The following is a 22,053-nucleotide window of genomic DNA, read 5'->3' as shown; positions in this document are numbered from 1 at the left end:
ATCTTGCCAAAGGATAATTACTGTTATAACTCATTGCCTTGTATTTTGCCTTGTGTTTCCTACAGAGATGTGAAGTGTGTAATAACTTGGGTGCGACCGTTGGTTGCTGCAGCAGGGGCTGTCCAGCTAACTTCCACTTCATGTGCGCCCGCTCCAGGAACGCCATGTTCCAAGAAGACAAGAAGGTCTACTGCTTCCAGCATACAGACAAGGTCGACAAAGCTGTAAGTATCCATCAATGTGGGGAAGGATCTTCACTTCTAGGGGTGTTTCACAAAGATCCTAAGTCAATATTAATTCTAAGTTGGACTCAAAAATTATGGAGAGCCATTTCTAGCCTTAAAATAAAATATATTCAAAAGCAAAAATTAGTAAGTATTTTAGACTTTTCATGAATTCCACATCAAGAGCATGAAATCTCCTTGATAATAGAAAATATGAGTGATTTGAATAAACATTTTATGCCTTTTAAAATAACTTTTACAAAATATTTTAAATGATGCTAACGGCTTTCCATAATTGTTAAGTCCAACTTAGAGATAAGTTCAACTTATGATCTTTGTGAAACACCCCCTCTCTGCACAGTCGGGCGCTCGTATGACCCACATGCAATTTTGCACCAAACAAGAGGCACCAATTTACTACAGGATTGCTTTGTGCAACACAAGGGCTGTGCAAAATGACCCATTTCCAGTCTTCATTAGCTCCAACAACCCTTTCAACATGGGTATAGCAGAGCTGCCAACCATTCCGTTTTTGCCGGAATTACTCCGTTTTTTCCTCCAAATTACCGTATTTTGCTTCATAAAATACGTTTTTTTAATAATTAAAAAAAAAAATTCTTTTTTTTTTTCTTTTTTTTACATACTGCCCGTCAAATAAATGCCCTAAAATGGTGATTTGATCACAAATTCAATAGAAAACTAATGTTAAAACATACTTGAAGAGAAAAATATTCTCAAAAAAATGAAATGCCGATAATACCAAAATAACCACCAAAAAAATTACCTGCTTGTATGGAAAAAACAGCATGATGAATGAACATTTCTGCATTGGAAGTGTGTCGCGCGTGGTTGTAAGTTTCGTTTTTATGAATTCCTTTTTTTGGCTTGAAATTCCTTTTTTTTTGCCATCATGATTTCTTTTTTTGGTTGCACAAGGTTGGCAGCTCTGGTATAGATTAATATTGCACTGGTAATGGTTGAATAACTTGAATCCTTTGATTTATCCCATGATAATTACAATGTGGCACAGGGAGATTATCTGTGTGGTATTTAAAATGTTATACCTACACTGTATTTATATTCTCTTATGAAATGTTGATGATCCCAAGGAAACCATGTTTCTTCTTCATTCAAGAACCTTATAAGAAGTGACAGGAATCGCATCCACTGTGAACATTATGCGCTGTAGCATGGCTCACATACGGGTATGATACCCAGTAATATAATATTGCATGCTCTGCAGTTCTGTATTACATGGTGTATGAACCCACATATGCAGAATTTCCCAAGAGATGTAAAAGTGAGTGCAGGGATGCCAGTTTTAAGCCAAAAACCTGAATTCAGGTCCTAACAAATTTATTTCAAGCCAGATTTCAGGCTTGTTTGTGTACAAAGTAGATAGTTAACGGTATTAGTGATATTCAGGCCCACTTTCAAATCCCAACTGGCAACCCTGTGAATGGTTATTTACAATTCAAACTTTCAGTCTCACTGTGTAGTAGCCTTTATATTGACAAGACTTGGTATAATGTAAAAGATAAAGATTGATATACACTGTAGAAGGATGAATAAAAATATGTTTAAAGGTGTTGACCGGTGTGTTGGCTCAGTCAGTAGAGTGTACGCCTCACAACCAGGAGGTCGTGGGTTCGAACCCCGGCCGCGTCATACCAAAAGACGTTAAAAGACGGAAGTTGCTGCTACCTTGTTTGGCGTTCAACAATAAGAGATAGAGCAACGTCGATCTGGCTCAGTGGCTGCCGGGCTCACAATCAATTGGGCAAAAAGAATTTCCATTTTCGGTTTAACTACAATTTGGAGTGGACTTTAACAGATTATTATTATTATTATTATTATTATCTGTTATTTTATTTCTCACTAGATCATGGGTTCTGACCTGTTTGGTGTCCTTCGGCGTGTGTGTGTCAGTCTGGACAACATGAAACCAAACAGGACATTCTCCCAGGGCCTGGAAGCTAAGAACATCAACGTGATGATTGGTTCCTGGTCTCTAGAGTCTCTAGGCCACTTAGGATTCCTCTCGGACACTGAGAATGGAATCTTCCCTTTGGATTTTGCGTAAGTATTGATAGTTCTCCTCGACCTTGCTTGGTGACCATCTTTGTCTAGATTTGACAGTCGATCACTTTTGGGTGATGGAGACATTTTCCAAATTCTATCGAGAGAAAGAATCACCTGAGTAATACTACAGCATTTATGATGCGCCATTGATCTAGTAAACTATTCTGAGGCGCAGAGGGAGATTATTACCCTGGCTTTAGCACGGCTGTCATTACGGCGCTCTAGCATTTCAAGGAATTAATTTCTGCCAGGTACCCATTTACGTCACCTGAGTGGCAAATGTAGATCAGTAGATTAACATTAGCCTTCTGGTTCTCAGCAGAAGATTTGGTTCTTGGTCTTTAGAGGGTCTAGGCCACATAGGGGTCCTCTCTGGCACTGAGAAAGGCCTGATTCCCTTGGATCTTGACTAAATATTGATATTTTTTCTTGCTGGGTAACCCCTCTACATTTTATAGTCAAACTATCAATGATATAACAATTGTTTTCATATGTATGATCTGAGGATGGTACTACATGGAAAATATTTGATGACATAAAGCTGTCAATAATTTTAGTTCATTTCATTGTCATGTAACGGCACAGTGTTGGCTAATGGAAATACTGACCAGTTCAGAGATGAATGATCCATTGATGTAAAAGAAGCGATTGCTTTGTCATTTATGAGAAAGGAAAGATATCATCTAGTCTGAATTTGTTCATTTCCCATTTATTAAGAACATCTCTTGTGTACAAATTGTAGACTTTACGTCACGTTGTTTCCCTTAAAAAAGGAAAATGCGCTATTCAATTATGTTAAGTGTTCATTTATTTTATCTTAACAGATGTTCACGGGTGTACTGGAGTACCGTGGATCCTTGCAGGCGTTGCATCTACACCATGCGCATCATAGAGGTCAATCCTTTGACCTCACCTACGCTCCCTCAGGAAATCAACCACACCACCGAGCACAGCCCAGGCAGCTATCCTTTCAGCAGGAAACCGACTGTCCAGGATGATGACGATACCGATATCCTCGCAGATGCTCTCATGGAGGCTACCAAGGAGAGTAATGAGGCTGCGATGGCTCTTGATCAGGTGGCGGCTCTTCTGGCAGGGTCGCAGACAGTCAGCGAGATCCAGAATGCTGCGGATATCCTGGCTGCGACGTCATCACTGTTTGAGATGGATGATGGTGTCCTGGACTCCTTGAACCTTGATGCTAATCTGAATCCTTGTCTGGATGGTGACGGCATCATGGACATGATGGCTGATCTGGACAACCTTGATGGCCTGAACTCTGATGCTGCTCTTGGCGATTTCTCTGAGAGTGGCGAGAAGTTCTTACAATCTGATAAACCTGTCTCTCTGCCTTCAGCCAATCCTACAAATTTGGACACGGATGATATTGTTTCAGCTGTGTCAAAAGAAGTGCAGGAAGAAACCAGTACTCCTCAGACAGATTCTGCAGTAACTTTGTTTATGGATGATAGTGTCAAGGAAATGGAAGAAAAACCAAATAGTCCTGCTGGTATGATGGAAACAGAGGAAAAACATGCAAAAGTTGCAGTCAATGATGAAGCAGAAATTGAAACAGACATTGCTGAATGTTCATCCAACATCAGACCAGATTCCCCCTTGACAAGCCCTAAAAAGGGGCCATATGTGAAGTTGGTGGACATCAAAGACAAGCAGTTGGCCTCTGTAGTGACATCAGATTCAGCAGAAGCTTCTGACGTGGCAGATGCATCCGACACCTCCATGCCTCTTCATGATGACCCTGAAGTAACACAACCAGATTCTCCCTTGATTAGCCCAAAGAAGGTGCCCATGTTGAAATTGGTGAAGCTGGCCTTGGACCAACATGAAAAGTCTTATCCAGAGTCTGAGGATGACTCCTCTGAGGCAGCCTCAGACACACATAGGAACACAACACCACATTCTGGCTGTAGAGAGTTTTTGGACAATCCTCAGACTTCTTGTATGCTTTCAACAAATGTATCTCCTTTGCCCAATCAGCCAGATATTGAGTCTGCAATGAGCCAGCCTTTATCACTCCCCTCAGTCTCTATCAGTCCAAGTGAGAAAGAGTCTTCTCCAAGGTTGCCATCGAAGGATAAAAGTTCTGAGGTCACGGATTCAGAGCTTTCCGCCAGATCCAGAGAAGAAAAGGGTACTGATCTTGCCAGCCGTGATTTTGAAGTCACCAAGGGTCTTACAGCTGAAATCAAAGAAGCTGAAACTGTGGGAGCTGATGGACCTATAGAACAAATAGAGCAGAATTCCAGCACTGAACGACTTAGGATGGAAACTGATTCCACTCCAATCATTGTACCCGAGTCACCAAATGAAAAACCTTGCGAAGTGACACCCTCGAAAATGTCTGTTGGTGCCAATGCAGAAACAAGAGAAGTCACCCCTTCAAATGAACAAATTACATTAGAACCTGAGATTCAGAATGACCTTTGTCTAAATAATGAGGCTGCAGAGCTCATAGAAGGAAAATCTAGTGATACTGCAGCCCCAGGATATCCTGAGGAACAAGAGCATTTGGGAATGGAAATTGCACCTCAAGGGCAAATTAAATCAGATGAGGAAGTGGGTAATGTTGTAACCAGTTTTGAGGTGGACATAGTCGCACCTCCAGAAGGTAAAACAAGAGAAGATGACACTCTTGTAATTTCTGACTGCTCAGCAGCAACTACTCTAGCAGAACCTGAAGAACCAAGGGATGGTGGCACAGGTTGCCTAGATGGAGCTGAAGACCAAGCAGATGGACATGGGTTACAGGTTGATTTTCCTTCTGAATCTCATGATGCTATAGTCGGGACTGAAGAGACAAGTATGATGAAAATACCTACATGTACAGGAGATGCTGCACAATCAGTATCGATGGCTTCCTACCAAAATACAAAGACAGCAGAGTCATTTGAAGAACCAAATGTGCAACAGTTCAAGCCACAGTTTCCACTTCATGAAAGCCAATGCCCACCTATAGATGAACAGCATCAGGTTCAGAGTCCTATCAGAGGAGAAGATGACGATAACAGCAATGAGGAAGCAAACGTGGGAAAAGTGTCAGAGGAAGAACAGCAGCGATGCATAGTAATACACAGTGTAGATGATTCACCAACCTCTTCTCCAGGAGAACTTGGCACTTCTGATTCATTAAGCGGCACCCTCAGTAATCGGGCAGAAAACCTTACTCATAGTCCAAATGAAAGTACTGCTGTACAAGATTTACCAACTCAATCTCCTGTAGATCTTGATATTGATGTGATGGCAGTGTCTACTGACTCTTTGAGCAGCACGGATGTTCCCAAGCAGTTCAAGAGTCTCGGGTCACAAGATGCATCTCAGCCAAGTTCACCAGATATTCCTGGCTCAGACCAAGAAGAAAATACAACCAAAGAATCTTTAACAGACAGTACTAGCAATGTTGTGACAGTTCTCGATGATGAAAGTTTGTCAAATCCTGATGATATCTGTCATGAAATACAAGATGTGAGCAGTGATGATGAGGTAGAAACTGTACAATTATTAGGAAAACGTGACCCAGATGTCGTTGCAATTCTAGACACCAAGGATGATAAATCTGCTTTACCACTAGACGTACCAGCTGATACTCCCCAAGACTCTCCAGAAGACATGGAAAAAGAGCCCCAGATAGACAAGAGTGCTACTGATGTTACCATCCTATCAACAGTTGAAAACGACTCAAATATAATAGAAATCAGTGAGCCATGTAGTGAGACAGCTTCAGTTGGCAGTCTTAAAAGTTGTCTTACATCAACTGTAAGTGAAGAAAATCATTTGCCTGAGGCACCTGCAGAACAGAATAATGAAGTTCCGGGGAAAAGGCCATCTATCAACAAAGAAAGCACTAATGAGCCTATCGCTACTGGTTGTGCAGCAGAACGTTCATTTGATGGTGACATTAGCACAGCGGCTCCTGATCATGTTGAGCATGGTGCAAGATACTTAGAAGACAGTACTCCAGACAAGACAGGAGGACCACACGATGCAGGTGATTGGTCAGTAACTCCAGTTGATGCTCAATTAGAATCATCTGCGCCATTTCCTGAAATCAAAGAAATCAACATTGTGAATGAAGAGCGAAGCGTACTTGAAAAGCAAGAGCAAAAAAGGAACTATGATGTTGAAGACGAAGTTGAAGCCAAAGAAGTCAGTCCAGAATTTGAGAGATTAACAGAAGAACTAAGAGTGCAAGGAGTTGGGGAGGAAGATATCCTGAGCATCGTTGTGTCCCAGAAACATCAATCTCCTCAGGAAGTTTCAGAAAATGCCAATCCAGTGATATTTGCCAAGGACGCCCCTCCAAGACGCCTCAGCTCAGACCCAGAGCACGAGTCAATCTTCAAGGCACTTGCTACATCACTATCAAGTTCAGTGACAAGGAAAAACAACAATAATCGGGAGAGTCTTCGAAGACAGGAAAGAGAACCCATTTTGTCTGCATTTGCTTCTGATCTTAATTCAAGACATCACAAGCATACACTAGAAGATGAAGAAGAGCCAGAGAAAGTTGAAAAGATTGGGTCTCCAACCACATCTAGAAACATATTTAAGAAACTTGACAACCCAAAATTTGCCAATGCTTTCAAGGCATTCATGGAAACAAAACAGGACTCCGCCAGAAATGTAGTGGATGAATTGATAGATGGAGACTTAGTGAGGGAAGAGAAGAACGCTGGAGACATAAAGAGGAGGAAAAGCAGCAGGCTTTCAAGTGCTGATTCGACTTCTGCAGACAAATTTCACAGTGTGTTACAGAATGGAGATGACTCGCATATAGCAAGTTCCTTCACGAACTCTGACCAGACCAAACGGAAAACACGTCACAGTTCATCAGATGTCCTGGAGAGTGATGATTCATCTTCAAAACTAGATGTCTTGGATGTTGGTCACAGAGGAAGGAAGAAGTACCCCATGCGAACTACTTCATCTAGATTGCTGAGGATTGCTGACAGTGGGGATCCGGACAACCAGGTGTTTTCAGGAGAAGAGGATGTGGAGAGAAGTGATGCTTGCCATGATCAACAAACACCGGAGGGACAAGAAGATGATATAACTTCATTGACAAGGAAGTCTAGTGATACTTCCCATGATGGTAGAAGAAGACTTTCCTCTGATGACAGTCTCAAAAGTCCAAGATCATTCTCACGAAAAAAGTCCCATCATGCCAGTCAGCAAGATGAGTTTGACGGTGACCAGGAGGAGAAGGAAAATGAGGCTGTCAAAGGGAGAAGAGGTCGACCAAGAAAATCCTTAGATATCATATGGAGTCCAGAAAAGGAATGTGGAACACTGAATCATATTGAGGCTGAAGAGCTTGAAGGGAGACCAATGAGAACCAGAGGCCTGTCCAGGAAGTCAAGTTCAAGAATGAAGGAAATCATAGCGGCAGAGCTTGAGGATGAGGACGATGGAGATACAGAGGAAATTGTACAAAAGAAGGGAAGAGGAAGAGGAAGAGGAAGGCCCAGAAAGTATCCTGTAGCAGACCAAATCCAGGTTGGTCATATCAGTGCAAGGGAAGGTGAAAAGCCAAGGGGTAGAGGGAGACCAAGGAAGTATCCATCTGTCAATGAAGTTTCTAGGGACCAAATTGAAGCCAGGAAACGGGGTAGAGATGGCGCTTGTGCTGATTTTGAAGTCCTTGAAAAGGGACAACAGGAAGAAGAGGGCATGCCTAAAAGGAAACGAGGTCGACCAAGGCTCTCGGATAAGCAACCAGAAAAGGATCAATTTGTTGACAGTGAGAATGAAAATGCTGGTGATGATAGCAAGAAGAGAATGAGAGGTGAATTAACGAGCACTTCTGATGAGGAGCATCATGGCCCTGAGCAGGATCAACCAAGACTGCGGACAAGAAGCTCAGCAAAAAGATTAAAACCTGGAGAGGAGCCAGTAGAGGATGGAGAGGAAACGTTGGACAGTAAACCAAGTGTTAGCTCCCGAAGTGAAGAGAGACAAGTCCATCCACGGAAACAGTCTGTCGTTGCACGTAGTTTCCCAGGAGAAGATGCTCAGTCAGGAACACAGAGTCCTTCTAAGAAGGGACTGTTGGCAGACAGCAGAGACTCATCCAAGCAAACCAATATGTTGCCAAACAATGAGGTAGTAATGCATGGTGAGGCTGCAATAACTCCAAAGCTGAATCAGATGAAGCAAGTACAGGAAACGCCAGACACCTCCAGTGAGACCCCAATGGCAGAGTCATCCTCTTCGGAGAAACAGGTGAGAGTCACTGTGAAGATAGATCCAGTGACTGGTGCCATTTCTGAAGCCTTTACCTACACAGATGATGAGTCAATGGAAGTTGACATGGGATTGAATGATGATCCACCACCACCACAGGCTCTTTCTGTTGAAGCTAACCCAACACAGCCTGCATTGCCTTCCCAGACGCCATGGAATATTTTGGGCAAATCCACACAAGGGGTATCTGACCTGAATAGCAGTAACCAGCTAAAGGGTCGTAACATCTACCACGTGCAGTCCAACATTGGAAGCAAGAAGGTGATCATTGGCAAAGATGTCACTACAAATCAAGTCATTTATTCCAACGGGCCGACAAGTGTTAGGAATCCTACTGGGGGACCAAGGATTCGGGGGCCTAGTATGATCCGGTATCCAGGATTGCTCCCTAATAATACCAGGCAAGCAAGGACCAGAGGACCTTTCTCCAGAAATAGTTCAGTTGTATGGCAGGGAAATACCGCCGCCTTGAAACCTGGTGTCAATGCCAAGATTCTTAAAACTCCAGTTGCTACACAACAAGCTATTACTAGTATACAAGGCACAATCCCTCAGAAGATGCAAGTTGGTGTATCAAGTGTAGCTGCACAGTCTATTGCTCTGACAGGACAACCAATATCCAACCTACTCCCAAACACCGTTCCTGGCATACTTTCATCTCAGGGAATGTCTTCCGCCATGAACCTTCCACAGGGTTTCCAATCCTTGCCCCAGGCTGCTCTAGTAGCTACTTCCATTGTCACTACTGTCGGTTCTCCTGATGTTCTGTCCGTCGTCACCACCACGGCCAATACCAATACTTTGACGAGCTCCGCTCAAGAACAGTATCTATCTATCCTTCAGAGGTCATACCAGGTGTCTCAAATCCAGCAGGTCAACGCTTTAGCAGGAATCATGCCGCAGACTTACCCGCAGCCCGGTCTTCTCCAAAACTTTGGCGTTCCGCAGATAGGTGTTGCCAGTCCAGAGGTCGCACCGTTCATCAATCAGACGTATCCTACCCTCATGGCATCGTCAACCCTCCAAACCCTGCAGACCCTCATCCAGCAGGCTGGAGTCCAATCATCCATGGGGCAGGTGACACCAGGTGTACAGCCACTCACACCAAGCCCTACACCTGTAATTCCAGTAAACCCCCTCTTACCAACCACCCCAATGGACACCTCCCTCTCTGGCTTTATATCCTCACTTTCCCCACCTTTTCAGCAACAGCCTGGCATTGTTCCACTCACTAGTTACACCGATGCAATGTCTCCGTTCCACAGAGAACACATGTACGCAAGGCAGAAGTCTGGTGGATCTAACAAGAGGCGCAAGTCCCCTCACCAAGTCAAGGTCTGGTTTGACTCCTACGGCAGTTTGAAGAACGAAGATGATGAGAACCAGGAGGAGACTTCCAACAAGGTCCCTAGTCCTTCTCCCGTCAAGACACCGGTAGTCAGAATGAAGAATCCATCCAACGTGCCGAGAGCTCGTGTCAAGAACCCTACCTTTGGCATGGAGGAGACCCGAAGCAACAAGTCTTTGATCAAAGTGAGCAAGAAGAAATCCAAAGGTTCTGATGGTTCATCTAGTTGGAATCCCAATACCAGTTACGATCCATTCGCTGGTGAGTAACTGCTAATTTCACTTTTCATTACACCTGGCTATAACAAGTATTTGTACAATCAACTCTCATTGTAGAGAACATGGTTGAATACTAAGTAATTTACAAGGTCTAAAATGATTTTTCTTACTTCACTTAGAATATAATTAAAAAAGATATATGAGTATAAAGATAATTTGAAAAGGATAAGCAGTTGTACCAAGATCAGAAATTTTTGCTCCATATCTGAAAATGTGTGGTATAGTTTCAATGTTTATGTTGTTGTATGTAATGTAATATGGGATGAAAAAATTGAACCTGAAATGTTCAATAAATCAAATAATATCTGGTTATTTGGAGAGAAAAAATTCACTCCCTTCATTTTATTCAAAATTATATGTCAATTTTAGATAGCTCTCAAAATTTATCCTATTTACTAAGTTTATCTGTTGGTAATTTTTTTTCATTAGCAAAATTTATGTTTTCATTAAATATCTCTCTAGGCCTGTCAACAGACGATGCATTCTTTGCTGCCATGCCAAACCTGGGCCAGTCTGATCACCATGACGACAGTCCCTCCCTGCTGCTCACCCTGATGGAGCAGGAGAAGAAGCGTGGCCCAAGCACCACACCCCGTAGGCCGTCCAACCGACCCCATCTCATGTTTGAGATCAGGAGTGATGATGGGTTTGAGACGAGGGCGGAGACGGTGGAGGAGGCGTGGGGGCGGGTCGTAGAGAGGGCTGGTGAGCTCCGCACCAACACCAGGAGAAAGCATTTGTCTTTCGATGGTAAGTAAACTATAAAACATCAATGAAAGCTGTAATATCCTCATTTGGGCATATCAATGATACACCTACGGGCCCCATTTCACAAAACTTGACATCAGTGACAAATGACAGTCTTTGTTATATTGCTACTGAAGTCCTTGATTCTGATTGGTTACCAGCAGATTTGTCACTGATTTTTGTCATTTTTGATTGAGAAAAACGCTTTGTGAACTCATCCCTGTACATACCCATACCTTAAAGCATGGGTCACTTATTTGTGCGTTTTTGGTTAACCAATGAAATTATACCTGTTTGGCAAATCTTACTAAGTTACTATCAAAGTTATTGTGCAAAATATTATGTAGGTAACTCATACATGAACAGGTTTATTTTATAGTCATGAAAATAAATCCATGGAAAGTTGTATATTTCTTAGTTATACACATTTACACTTGATTATTGCAAGATTATAAGATTATAGATTAAAAGATATATAGGACACTTAACGAGTGAAAGAAAAAAAATTAAAAATAAGTTTTGTGAAACAGAATATGATGAGACGATACAGTCAATTATATTCAAAAGGCTGTGATATGTAAGCTTAGCTTTCACATTGGTCTCCATGTTATTTCCTTATTTAAGCTCAATCTTTATTCCCACTGCATGTAAACTAATTGATTCAATATTCTCAATTATTGCATGTCTCTCTCTCTCTCTCTATGCAACTTACCTATAGAACAGTTTATTATTTGTTTTTCTAATGATTCTGTAAAATGTGAACCAGCTTCACAATCAATGCAATCTTCCCAGGCTATAGTAAAGTCACATAAGCAATTAATCTGAAACTGATGACTGCAACATGTCAACCCCTCCCGCTATCTATGATCTTATCTATACAGGTGTGAAGGGGCTGAAGATGCTTGGTATCAATCATGAGGCCATCATCTTCCTCATGGAGCAGCTCTACGGAGCAGGCAACTGCCAAAAATACAAGTTCAAGTTCCACAAGCACGAGGAGACGGCTGAAGATGATGTGAGTATCGTAGCAGAGTTAAGATTCATTAAAAACAAAAAAACTTCTGTCACATGGAGTTGTTATCTATGATTACAATTAGCAACTGAAACATTTTTTTCTTCACCATGATGGTAAGAGTGAGAGAGAGATACAGAAAGGGGGAGATTATAGGATGATATTAGATACAGGATCGCCAAAGATTCTAGTTCCTAGCAACATATATATTTTAGCGCTTAGAGACTTCGGTGGTAAGCGCTTTATAAGTAACGTTTTTATTATTTATTATTATTATATCCAAAGAGACATAGATGGGGCAGAAAATCTTTAAAAATTGGAAGAGTGTTATAGGGAAATTTGCTCTAAATTTCCTTTTGAAAACTACTATTTATTATCTGATCTTTTTCATATTCTGTAGAAAAGTAGCTTACATTTTTTTTTTCTTCAATCAGGAACCTCCGGTTAACCCACATGGATGCGCCAGGGCAGAGGTCTCCAAGCGAACTTCGACCTTTGACATCTTCAACTTCCTGGCTTCCCATCATCGTAACCGACCAATCTTCAATGAGTTTGAACAGCAAGATGAGACGTCTGATATACAACATAAATCATCCAGGTAAATACCAAATTTCCATGTTGGCTGTTGGCAATTTTTCATAGAAATAGAAAAATAGTTTATTTATTTAATTGATTATTTAATTGATGAAAAAAAAAACCTGTGAGTCCTCTCATATACAGCAAAGGTCATCCAAACAAATTGTTTGTATGTAAAATAGGAACACTCACGTGGGTTCCTCTTGCTTGACATAGAATAATCCTGTGCATGCCAAAGTCTCAAATATGATCCTCTTAAAGGGAAAGTATTATTGAGTCACCTACAAATTATTATCAGTTTTTCTAGATGTAGCTTAACATTATCAGTAAAACTTCAACATCAGGAACGGAACAGTCTAGAACCAGAATCCACCAACATCAGCAATGTATTTTGTAAAAACAATTTAAAAAAAAAATTTTAATCGCTTTATAATTTTGGTACAAGTAGTTCATGTTGTGCAAAGCTTGACCATTTTTAAGTGCACAAAGATTAATATTGATGCGAAGATGATTTTGAGACATTTGGTATGATGCATAAAGCTTACCTTGATGTATGACCATCAATACTATTTGTTAATTTGATTGTATTTTGTTTTAATCAGGAGAGCGACCAGTCTTCAAGATCTGCCCATGGCTATGAGGTTCAGACATCTCAAACAAACAGCTAAGGAGGCTGTCGGTGTATACAGGTAAACAATCATTCCCTAATATAAGAGTGAATGGGAGTGTTTCACAAAGACTAAGATCCACTTTAAGTTGGACTTAAATATGGCAAGCCATTCATGCCACTACTTTCTCTCATCATTTAATGGCATTGATTTCTCAAGGGACGTTACGTACCAATCGTGGTCACAAATCTACAGAATTTACATTTTTTGATAGTTCATTATTGTAGGAAAGAATATTATCTACAGATCATAATTGAGAGACCAATGGTGAGAGCAACTAGTGGCATGAACGGCCGGCCATAGTTAAGTCTAACTTAAAGTCAATCTTAGTCTTTGTAAAACACCCCAGGAGTAATCTGTTTTGTAATGTTAAGTATAGGGCAATATGTAAGCCATCAAAACAAATGTACCAAGTAGCCAGAATTTTTGATGTCTCCTGTACCTTCTAGATATTTTATTTTGATACTGAAATCGGAAATTTCCATAGTTTGCCAACCTTCCTTATTTTGGAGGAATGATTCTTTGGCCTCCAAACTATTGTTATGATTCCTATCTTTCTCTGAAAACTTCTGTCAAAAACAAATGTGTTCCAGATAAGGCTGCGACGGGTAGTCGAATGTTCGAGTACCCGCACGGTTGACAACTACTCGGGTACGATTTCTCGTACCCGAATATTCGGCCGCGAAAAAAAAAAAATGTCCAGGCCCACGTTTACCCGTGCCAGGGAGAGCGTCTGCCGCTGGCATGGTACTGTTGGTAAAAATGTTTCCCAACTCAAGCACTGTCAAACTCATCTTTCAGAAACTGGGACCAAATGTCCAGTTTTCTGTTTGGACTTGGAGGAAAATGGATTATTCTGCCATCTTTGGTTTTTAAAACAGCATTGTTTACTGTTATTAGTCTTATTAAATCGGCGCCTTCAACTGCAACTCAAAGTAAAATTGCATGCGTTTTCGGCGAGGGACCTGGGAAACTGCCGAGTGGTATGGTAGTGGCAAAAAAATAAAAAAAATAAAAAAAAATAAAAAAATCAAAAAAATTAAAAAAAAAAAAATCAAAAAAATTATAAAAAACATGGCGTCCGAATATTCGAGTATTCGCTTGTGAGCCTGGGAGTGTACTCGGGTACCTCATTACACTGTTGTGCACAGCCTTAGTTCCAGATTCTGTCCAAGAAAGATGTATAAGGTGGAAATTCGCGAAGTATAAATGTGTTAGCAGTGGACTCAAAACCAATAGGTTACAAGAAATAATTTTAGAGTATATTTGTACTTGTCTAAAACTAGAGATCGCAAGCTTGCTGATCACACTTACCGCTTCTGGGTTACTGCATGGCATCTACTGAATTATTTTTTAATTTAAGAGCAGTTAATTTATTCATAAAAGTATATTTTACCCAAATTACCCATTGTCAGATTTGCTATTTTGTAGTGATTTTGAGTTAGCCGCTCACATATTTGGTTTAGTTAAAAAGAATTGGAAATGGCAAAATAACTTTATTATCATTACCTTGTGTGTGTTATAACAGTGTTCATTATGACAGAATCCCTGTGTAAGATTTCATTACAAGGCTGCAAATAATTGTATCGGTTTTATCAAACTGTCCTCCAATCAGTAGAGGTTTTATTAATAATAATAATAATATATAGCGCCGGTATCCGCTAGGCTCTTACGCTCATGGCGCTTTACACATATTACCCTGGTTATAGCCGAGCTGCCAAAGTAACTAGCGCTCAAGCATATCAGGTACCCATTTTCACCTGAATGGAGAGTGGCAAATGTAGATAACGTTGAAATATTGAAATAAAATGACTTCTTTTTGACCCACTACAGATCTGGTATCCATGGGCGTGGTCTGTTTTGCCGCCGCCTCATCGAGGCCGGGGAGATGGTGATTGAGTACAGCGGGATCGTCATCAGATCTATTCTCACGGACAAGAGGGAGAAATATTATGAGAGCAAGGTAGGCACCCCTCTCATCACAGTGGTATCTTCCATGATTGAGGGGTTTGTGAAGGGATCGGGTTATACCATTCTTACACCAGGAGGGGGAGAGAGAAATTTCATGAGAGCATGGTAGGCACCCCTCTTATCACAGTGGTATCTTCCATGGTTGAGGGGTTTGTGAAGGGATTGGGCTATACCATTCTTATACCTGTAAGAGAGAGGGAGAAATATTATGAGAGCAAGTTAAGCACCCCTCTTATCACAGTGGTATCTTCCATGGTTGAGGGGTTTGTGAAGGGATTGGGCTATACCATTTTTACACCAGTTGGGTCACTGTGTCAGTGAGTGAAACTGCTTAAAATGAGAAGTTTATAAGAACAATGCAATTACATTTTACATTAAATTGGTACGTTGCTGACCACAGTGTTTGACTGAATTGACCTGTTCCTCTAATTAAAATTAGGTTGTCATCGTCAGAACAACTTTGATATTTGCCAAATTGATTAAATTCAATTTGGTTGAACAACTTCTATTGATTTGTAATAACTTAGTTTGAAATGGCATTGTTTATAAGAGTGACCATGGGCATTTTATCATCGAGTTTGACCCAAAAAAATCCAGAGATGATAATCTAGTGCATTTGTGGTTGATCATCTCTAATCAAATTGTGTTTCTTTTTTGTGTGTGTTAATATTATAGTGCCCGTCCCTCTTGGGGGGCATACCATTTAAAGGAAGACAAAATAAAGATAGATGGTGACTGGGATGCGTGGCAAAACAAAGTCATTTATTCTTAATCCTTTACAATAACAGTCTTTTCTTACAATAATTTATATACGATCAAATGGCATAACAATACTCTTCAAGTACTAAATACAAATAAATCTACCTGTTCGCATACATTGAATTCATTAGCTCTCCGGTGTTCTCTGTCTATATCACTAGGAACATCATCTGGGAAAGTTTCATTACTTGACTACAATATATAATCGTGTCCTCAGATTCCATTCAAACTGTCTCATACTTATAAATCTTTAAGTTTGATTTTTCTCATTTTTTAGTGTGTCATGTTGGCATTTTTACTTGTGTCATTAACGAAATGATTCTCTCTGTGTCCTAGGGTATTGGATGCTACATGTTCCGTATTGATGATTTTGATGTTGTTGATGCCACCACCAGCGGCAACGCTGCTCGCTTCATCAACCATTCATGTGATGTAAGTATTACACACTTTATTCAAACTTATAGCAGCGGAAATAATAATAACTTTTAATTTATTTACCTCATAATAATAACAATAATAACGTTTTATTTACCCAGGGTAGCCAGTTCAGTTATGAAACTGCTCTTCCAGCGGGCCTTGCATAACATAATATGTTATTACTACCCTTCTCCAATCTAATATGCTGAGCACCGAGCTAGAAGGCAGAAGGTCCCTTTGTTATAAGTCTTTGGTATGACTCGGCCAGGGTTCGAACCCACGACCTCCCGTTCATGAGGCGGGCGCTCGAACCACTGAGCCACCATGCCCGGTTTGAATAATAAACACTTAATTCTCTATGCAGTTTACATTAAAAGAGTACGCTTTACAATCCACATCAACATATATCTAAGAGGACAAATAACATCCCTGCATGCACACTGACACATCAAAACAAGAATTGTTAGACTACTGTAAGAAAATGTATGTCTTTAAGGCTCTCTTAAGTTATAAAGGAAAAAGATTCTAATGCAATTAATCTGAAAGCTTACAACCAGATCATAAATTCATTTTATCGTGAATAAAGGAAATACAAGGTTCTGCGTCATTCCTTGAAATAAAACATTTATGACAAAACGTTCATCCCTATTGAGTTTCTCTTCATTCTCGTGTTCAATGTCACCATGTTTGAATACTTACTTCTATTTTTATGGAAAGATGTAGAATTAAAGAGTTTAAAGCCGCAAAAAACTATATTACAGGATATTCTAAACTATAATATCCCAAGTATCTAATTAAACTACATTCAAACTTGTCTACAGCGACCGCCCAAGGGAAACACAAAAAGTGGTCTTTTAATACATGTTTCAATGAGATACCATTTTCAATGGAAACAAACAAATGTGCTTTTTGTTGACAGGTGGTCACTAAAGCAGGTTTGACTGTATTAGATGCTCATTCAAAAGTAGAACAAACTTGCCTAAGATTCTAAAAGGATAAAGACAGTAATTGGACAGTTACATGTAAGAAGAACAATATCTTGATGCCAGAACAAAGATTCCTGTTACCAGATAATCATTCTTGTGTCAAAATTTAGAAAAATAATTGTTTTCTGCTCTCTTTTCTTCCAGTCTAACTGCTTCTCCCGTGTGATTGAGGTCGGAGGCCAGAAACACATCATCATCTTTGCCAGCCGACGCATCGCGAAGGGAGAGGAGCTCACATACGACTACAAATTCCCCATTGAGGATGTTAAGATCCCTTGCAACTGTGGGTCCAGGAAGTGCCGCAAGTACCTCAACTAGGGGAACCAACCCTGTTTGAAAAGCCAAGTGAAGCAGAGTTGTCTCTTTCAGAAATCGAGCTCTGCTACAGCGAAGGGAGAGGAGCTCACTTATGACAACGAATTCCCTGTCGAGGATGTCAAGATCCCTTGCAACTGTGGGTCCAGGAAATGCTGCAAGTACCTCTACTAGAGGAACCAACCCTGTTGGAGAAGCCACTTGAAGCCGAGTTGTCTCTTTCCGCTACAGCTGTGGCTATGGACAATACCGCCAAGGACCTCAACTAGCAGGACTTTCAATTGGGCAGAACAAGTCCTTCAGAGAGATCCCCTGCAACTTTGGCTCCAGGAAGTTCCCAAGTTCCTGAAGTAGGCCGCCTTCAACTGTGGGAAGCCTCAGAGTGGTCCAGGTCCCCTGCACCAATGGCTCCAGGAAGTTCCTGAAGTAGGCCGACTTCAACTGTGGGAAGCCTTGGAGTGGTCCAGGTCCCCTGCAGCTGTGGCTACAGAAACTGCCACAGATTTCTCCTTTAGGCTACGTTCAGCCATTCCTACATCAACAGAGATGGCGATGAACTTGATGAGGAAGTTACGTAATTTTACTGCAGTGAATAACTAATTTTGACCTATATTGGACGTAACTTCCGACATGGACCAACTTGAAATTGTTTTGATGGAGACGAAAGAAGAAAGAAGGTTTTGACTAGATTCATATGAGCTTCATCACGTTGCAACAGTTCTTGCAACTCGGTAGTCAAGGAGAAAGAAAGCTCCTTTGAAGTCCAAAGTGTTGGAGCCAAGCCCTACATACTGCATATCTGATTGACAATCTTGCCTGATTCTGATAATTGTACCTGATATTGACAAGATCGCAACTTGAGTGTACTAATTCTCCTGGAATTGACACCCGAACTCATACTATGAATTGCTCTCCAAAGCTTTGGCTTGAGTTAAGTCACGTTTCCAAGGAGAACATCATACATGCCAAACTTAGTCTACTTTCATTAAATATTACACCAGACGGCTTACATCTATTTTGTTTTGAAGATGAATGCATTAGGAACCCATGATGTATCAGGTCACCACCTCCCCTCGGCAGACTTGTATATCTTGCGACCTTTGACCTGAAGGTCACTCAGAAGACACAAACTCTCAGGACGACGTTAAAAATGAAATGTACAGTGCTCATAGATATTATTGTTCACTTATTGATTTTTTTTTAGCAATAAAGATGTGATGTTTTTGAAAAGCATTTCTAGCAGAGTTCTACAAGAGTTTATGGAAGTACTATGTGCTAGATGTTTATACCTCAGTGCTTGTGTTGTTGTTGTTGTCTATGCAGCTTGTTAATCATTTAGTGCAGTGTTTGTATAGTTTATGTGTAGATGTTTGAAATTGAAAACATGATTATTTATTTGCTGTTAAGTTGTTTGCAATTGTAACCCTCAAACAGAAAACTCTTAGAAGCATACCGGTAATTAAAGCAGCACAGGTTTCATGTTACATTACACGTTACTTTACAGGTTACAAAACAGGTTTTACGTTACAAGACATTACATACAGTTTTACTAGACATGATTTTATGCTCCACACATCTTTATGTTCCCTATTAGATTTGGTTAGATCAGAATGGGAGATTTTATCGTACACAATGGACCGATAAATTATATCTTTAGCAAAGGAATAGTCACCTACCTGCGTTCTTACTTGTGATATCACTTGTACACTTCTTACAGTACATGCGTCATCTTTTGCATGAGGCAAGATTAATTTTTGAAAGTCATTTTTGCTGAAAAAAAACGAGGTGTTATAATGTTCCAATTGAAGCAATTTATTTCACATTAATTCTGATGGTATTTTTTAGCACTCCGCCTTACTATTGTCATATTTTTTTTTGGTCATTCTTTAACAAAAAAATTGTTCTCACACTGAACGAATATTGTTTAGAGAACTTGGTTGAAGTGATTTGTGTTTGTTTGGTCATTCTGAAGCATAGTGATAAGGTCAATTACCTTTCTGAATAGTTATTTGATTGCTGTAGTTAGATAAGAAATAAAATTTAGATTGATTGTGTTAAAAGAAATATATTTCAACTCCCTGTATATTTATTTTTGGCTAAGGGAAACTCAGAGTGAAAAGGTAAAGGTAACTCATGAATTTGATTTTTTTTTAAATTGTTATAATAGTACCTGTACATATTCCTTGGTGTCTTTGCTTATATTTGAAAATGTTTCATTTTCAAAACATTCCTACCAGACTAGGATTCAGTATCAGTCTGTTGCTGCAGTAGAGGCATTTTTTTTGTCTGCGTAATTGTTTCCTTATTTAAATCATTATCTGAATTTGGGCCCACCTGATACGTGTATTAAGGCGATCACTACCATTTTACATCGCCTTAACGTTTTTTTTGTGTGTTTAAATGATTTCGCAAAAGTTTCATGCCCTGAAATAAATTGAATCACCGCTAACACCACACAAACTCTGACAAATCACTCACAAATAAATTTAGCATCGCTGTCACTTAGTTTCTGGTTTACTAGAGAGATTATTATCTTATCATTATTATAGTTGTTATTTCTACTGCTATTATTATTATTGCCCTTTGGGAAATCGTGCAATTCCCAAATTATTTATGTTGCAGCATTACCAATGATGTTTTCTATGTATTGGGCATAAGATGATACCTTACTTTTCTCTAATGTTGAAAACCAAAAATCACGGATCATTTCAGAATTTGGGGCACAAAGTGGCAGGGAGAAGGCATGCACAAATATTTAAATGCTGTAACTTGTACACATATAGCTCAGTCAATCTGATATTTGAAAACCCTTAGAATCCAACATCCTTGAAATTGATTCTTTACTTTAGCTTGTATTCAATCGTAGTCATTCTAAAAAATTGCCAAATCTAGTTGTTTGTTTTTCGACAGACTATTTAAAAAAAATTCATGTCTTGTAAGTATCTTTGATGAATTTTGAAAGTTGAAGTGAATTTCAGCTTTATTTTTGTATTCCTAGTTTTTCTATTTAGCGCTTCCTCAAAACCTGATAAAATAATGATATCATAAGTGTTCATTTGTGATTTATTATTTATTTTTTTGAAGTGCATTTTTGTATCTGTTGATATCATGATATATCAGGAAACAAGGAGTTATTCCCATTGTTTGTTTCCTTGTTTGTTACAAATTTTTATATCAGTTGTCAATGCAAATAAAAGTACTTTTTAAGTTTAGTAGATACTAATTTTCATATTACTTATCTGCATTGCCAAGATGAGAAAATAACTCAAATTTGATATGTTAGTGGGTGGTAAAACCGCAGTCCTGTAAATACCGTCTATTTCAATTTATTTGGATTTACTGTGTATGTTCAGAATCTCTCCACTTTTTCTTGTTGTTTTTTTTGTTTTGTTTTTTAACAGATCCCTGGTGTAAATGTTTTTTTTCTTTTTACTTTTTGTTTGTTTGAATTTGTAATTTTGTGTGTACTTCTTCAAATAGGAATATATATTCAAACAAGTTATGATCATATTTATTCATATTCTGAGGAAAATTAAAAGGTTGATAGTGTTTTTGAACAATAAACTGTTTACTTGTGCAATATTGTATTCTGTTCATTTGAAGATTTGTCAAACGATCAAAACAAAAATTGAGTACCGTAGTCATTTCTACAGATCTGCATGAACAGACTGAGAAAGAAAGAGAGAGAAGGGGGGGGGGGGGAGAGAATAGCTGCTAGATTGAATTCAAATTACATGTACTTTAAAAATAAAATAAAAAGTCGGTTATTGATGCAACTTTCACATCATGACCTAATTAGACAAAAATATTACATGTTTAAAAAGAATAAACAGCATGGCCAGACACAGTGTGTACCACCCCACCCCCCCCCCCCCCCCCTAAAAATAAAAAAGCTATTTCTTTTTATTTTGTAAGACAATAGTGGGGCACTTTAGAGTTTCAGGGATTCGCCACTAAAGGCAAGTGAAAGTATTTCCAAACAAGTTTTTTTTAAAATGGAATTTACTCTGTCATTCTTCGAGTAATTCAATTAAATAACAATTTAATTACATAATGAATACATATATAACAGATACATTTTTTGGGAAGGACGCTTAAGAAAGCAAAGCTTATTATATTAGGAGGGGCCCTGTACAAACATAAAGAAATAAATGAAATATGAATGAAATTAATCAGCAAGCGATGATTAGACAATAAAAATCATACACACACACCCCCTCCCCCCCCCCCCCCCAAAAAAAAATGGCATATATATATATATATATATATATATACAACAAACGCAGAACAGTTACATAGAAGAAGAAAAGGGATATTAATTAGTATATTCATAGGGTTTTTTTCAATGTGTTTGTTTTTAGAATAAACACTGAAGGCCATGCAATCATATGTTATGTTCTCAATTTTTA

At 39.4% G+C, this 22,053-nt stretch overlaps 1 protein-coding gene across 1 annotated transcript in view; it reads left to right on the top strand.

Annotated features, from left to right (window-relative positions):
* LOC579728 overlaps positions 1–21,224 on the top strand; it is a 35,765-nt gene extending 14,541 nt beyond the window's left edge. Inside the window, exons 9-18 of the mRNA XM_030978427.1 lie at positions 66–224; positions 2,107–2,303; positions 3,131–10,176; positions 10,656–10,943; positions 11,822–11,955; positions 12,387–12,550; positions 13,131–13,217; positions 15,030–15,159; positions 16,263–16,358; positions 17,474–21,224. Coding sequence (XP_030834287.1) covers positions 66–224; positions 2,107–2,303; positions 3,131–10,176; positions 10,656–10,943; positions 11,822–11,955; positions 12,387–12,550; positions 13,131–13,217; positions 15,030–15,159; positions 16,263–16,358; positions 17,474–17,647 — 8,475 coding nt within the window. The 3' untranslated portion in view covers positions 17,648–21,224. The remainder of the gene's footprint in view (positions 1–65; positions 225–2,106; positions 2,304–3,130; positions 10,177–10,655; positions 10,944–11,821; positions 11,956–12,386; positions 12,551–13,130; positions 13,218–15,029; positions 15,160–16,262; positions 16,359–17,473) is intronic.
* Positions 21,225–22,053: the final 829 nt, after the last annotated feature.

The sequence above is a fragment of the Strongylocentrotus purpuratus genome, unplaced genomic scaffold (assembly GCF_000002235.5).
Source record: "Strongylocentrotus purpuratus isolate Spur 01 unplaced genomic scaffold, Spur_5.0 spur5_scaffold_1, whole genome shotgun sequence".
NCBI classification, from domain to species: domain Eukaryota; kingdom Metazoa; phylum Echinodermata; class Echinoidea; order Camarodonta; family Strongylocentrotidae; genus Strongylocentrotus; species Strongylocentrotus purpuratus.
Note: the sequence above shows the minus strand (reverse complement) of the source record. Positions and strands in the feature narration are given on the sequence as shown.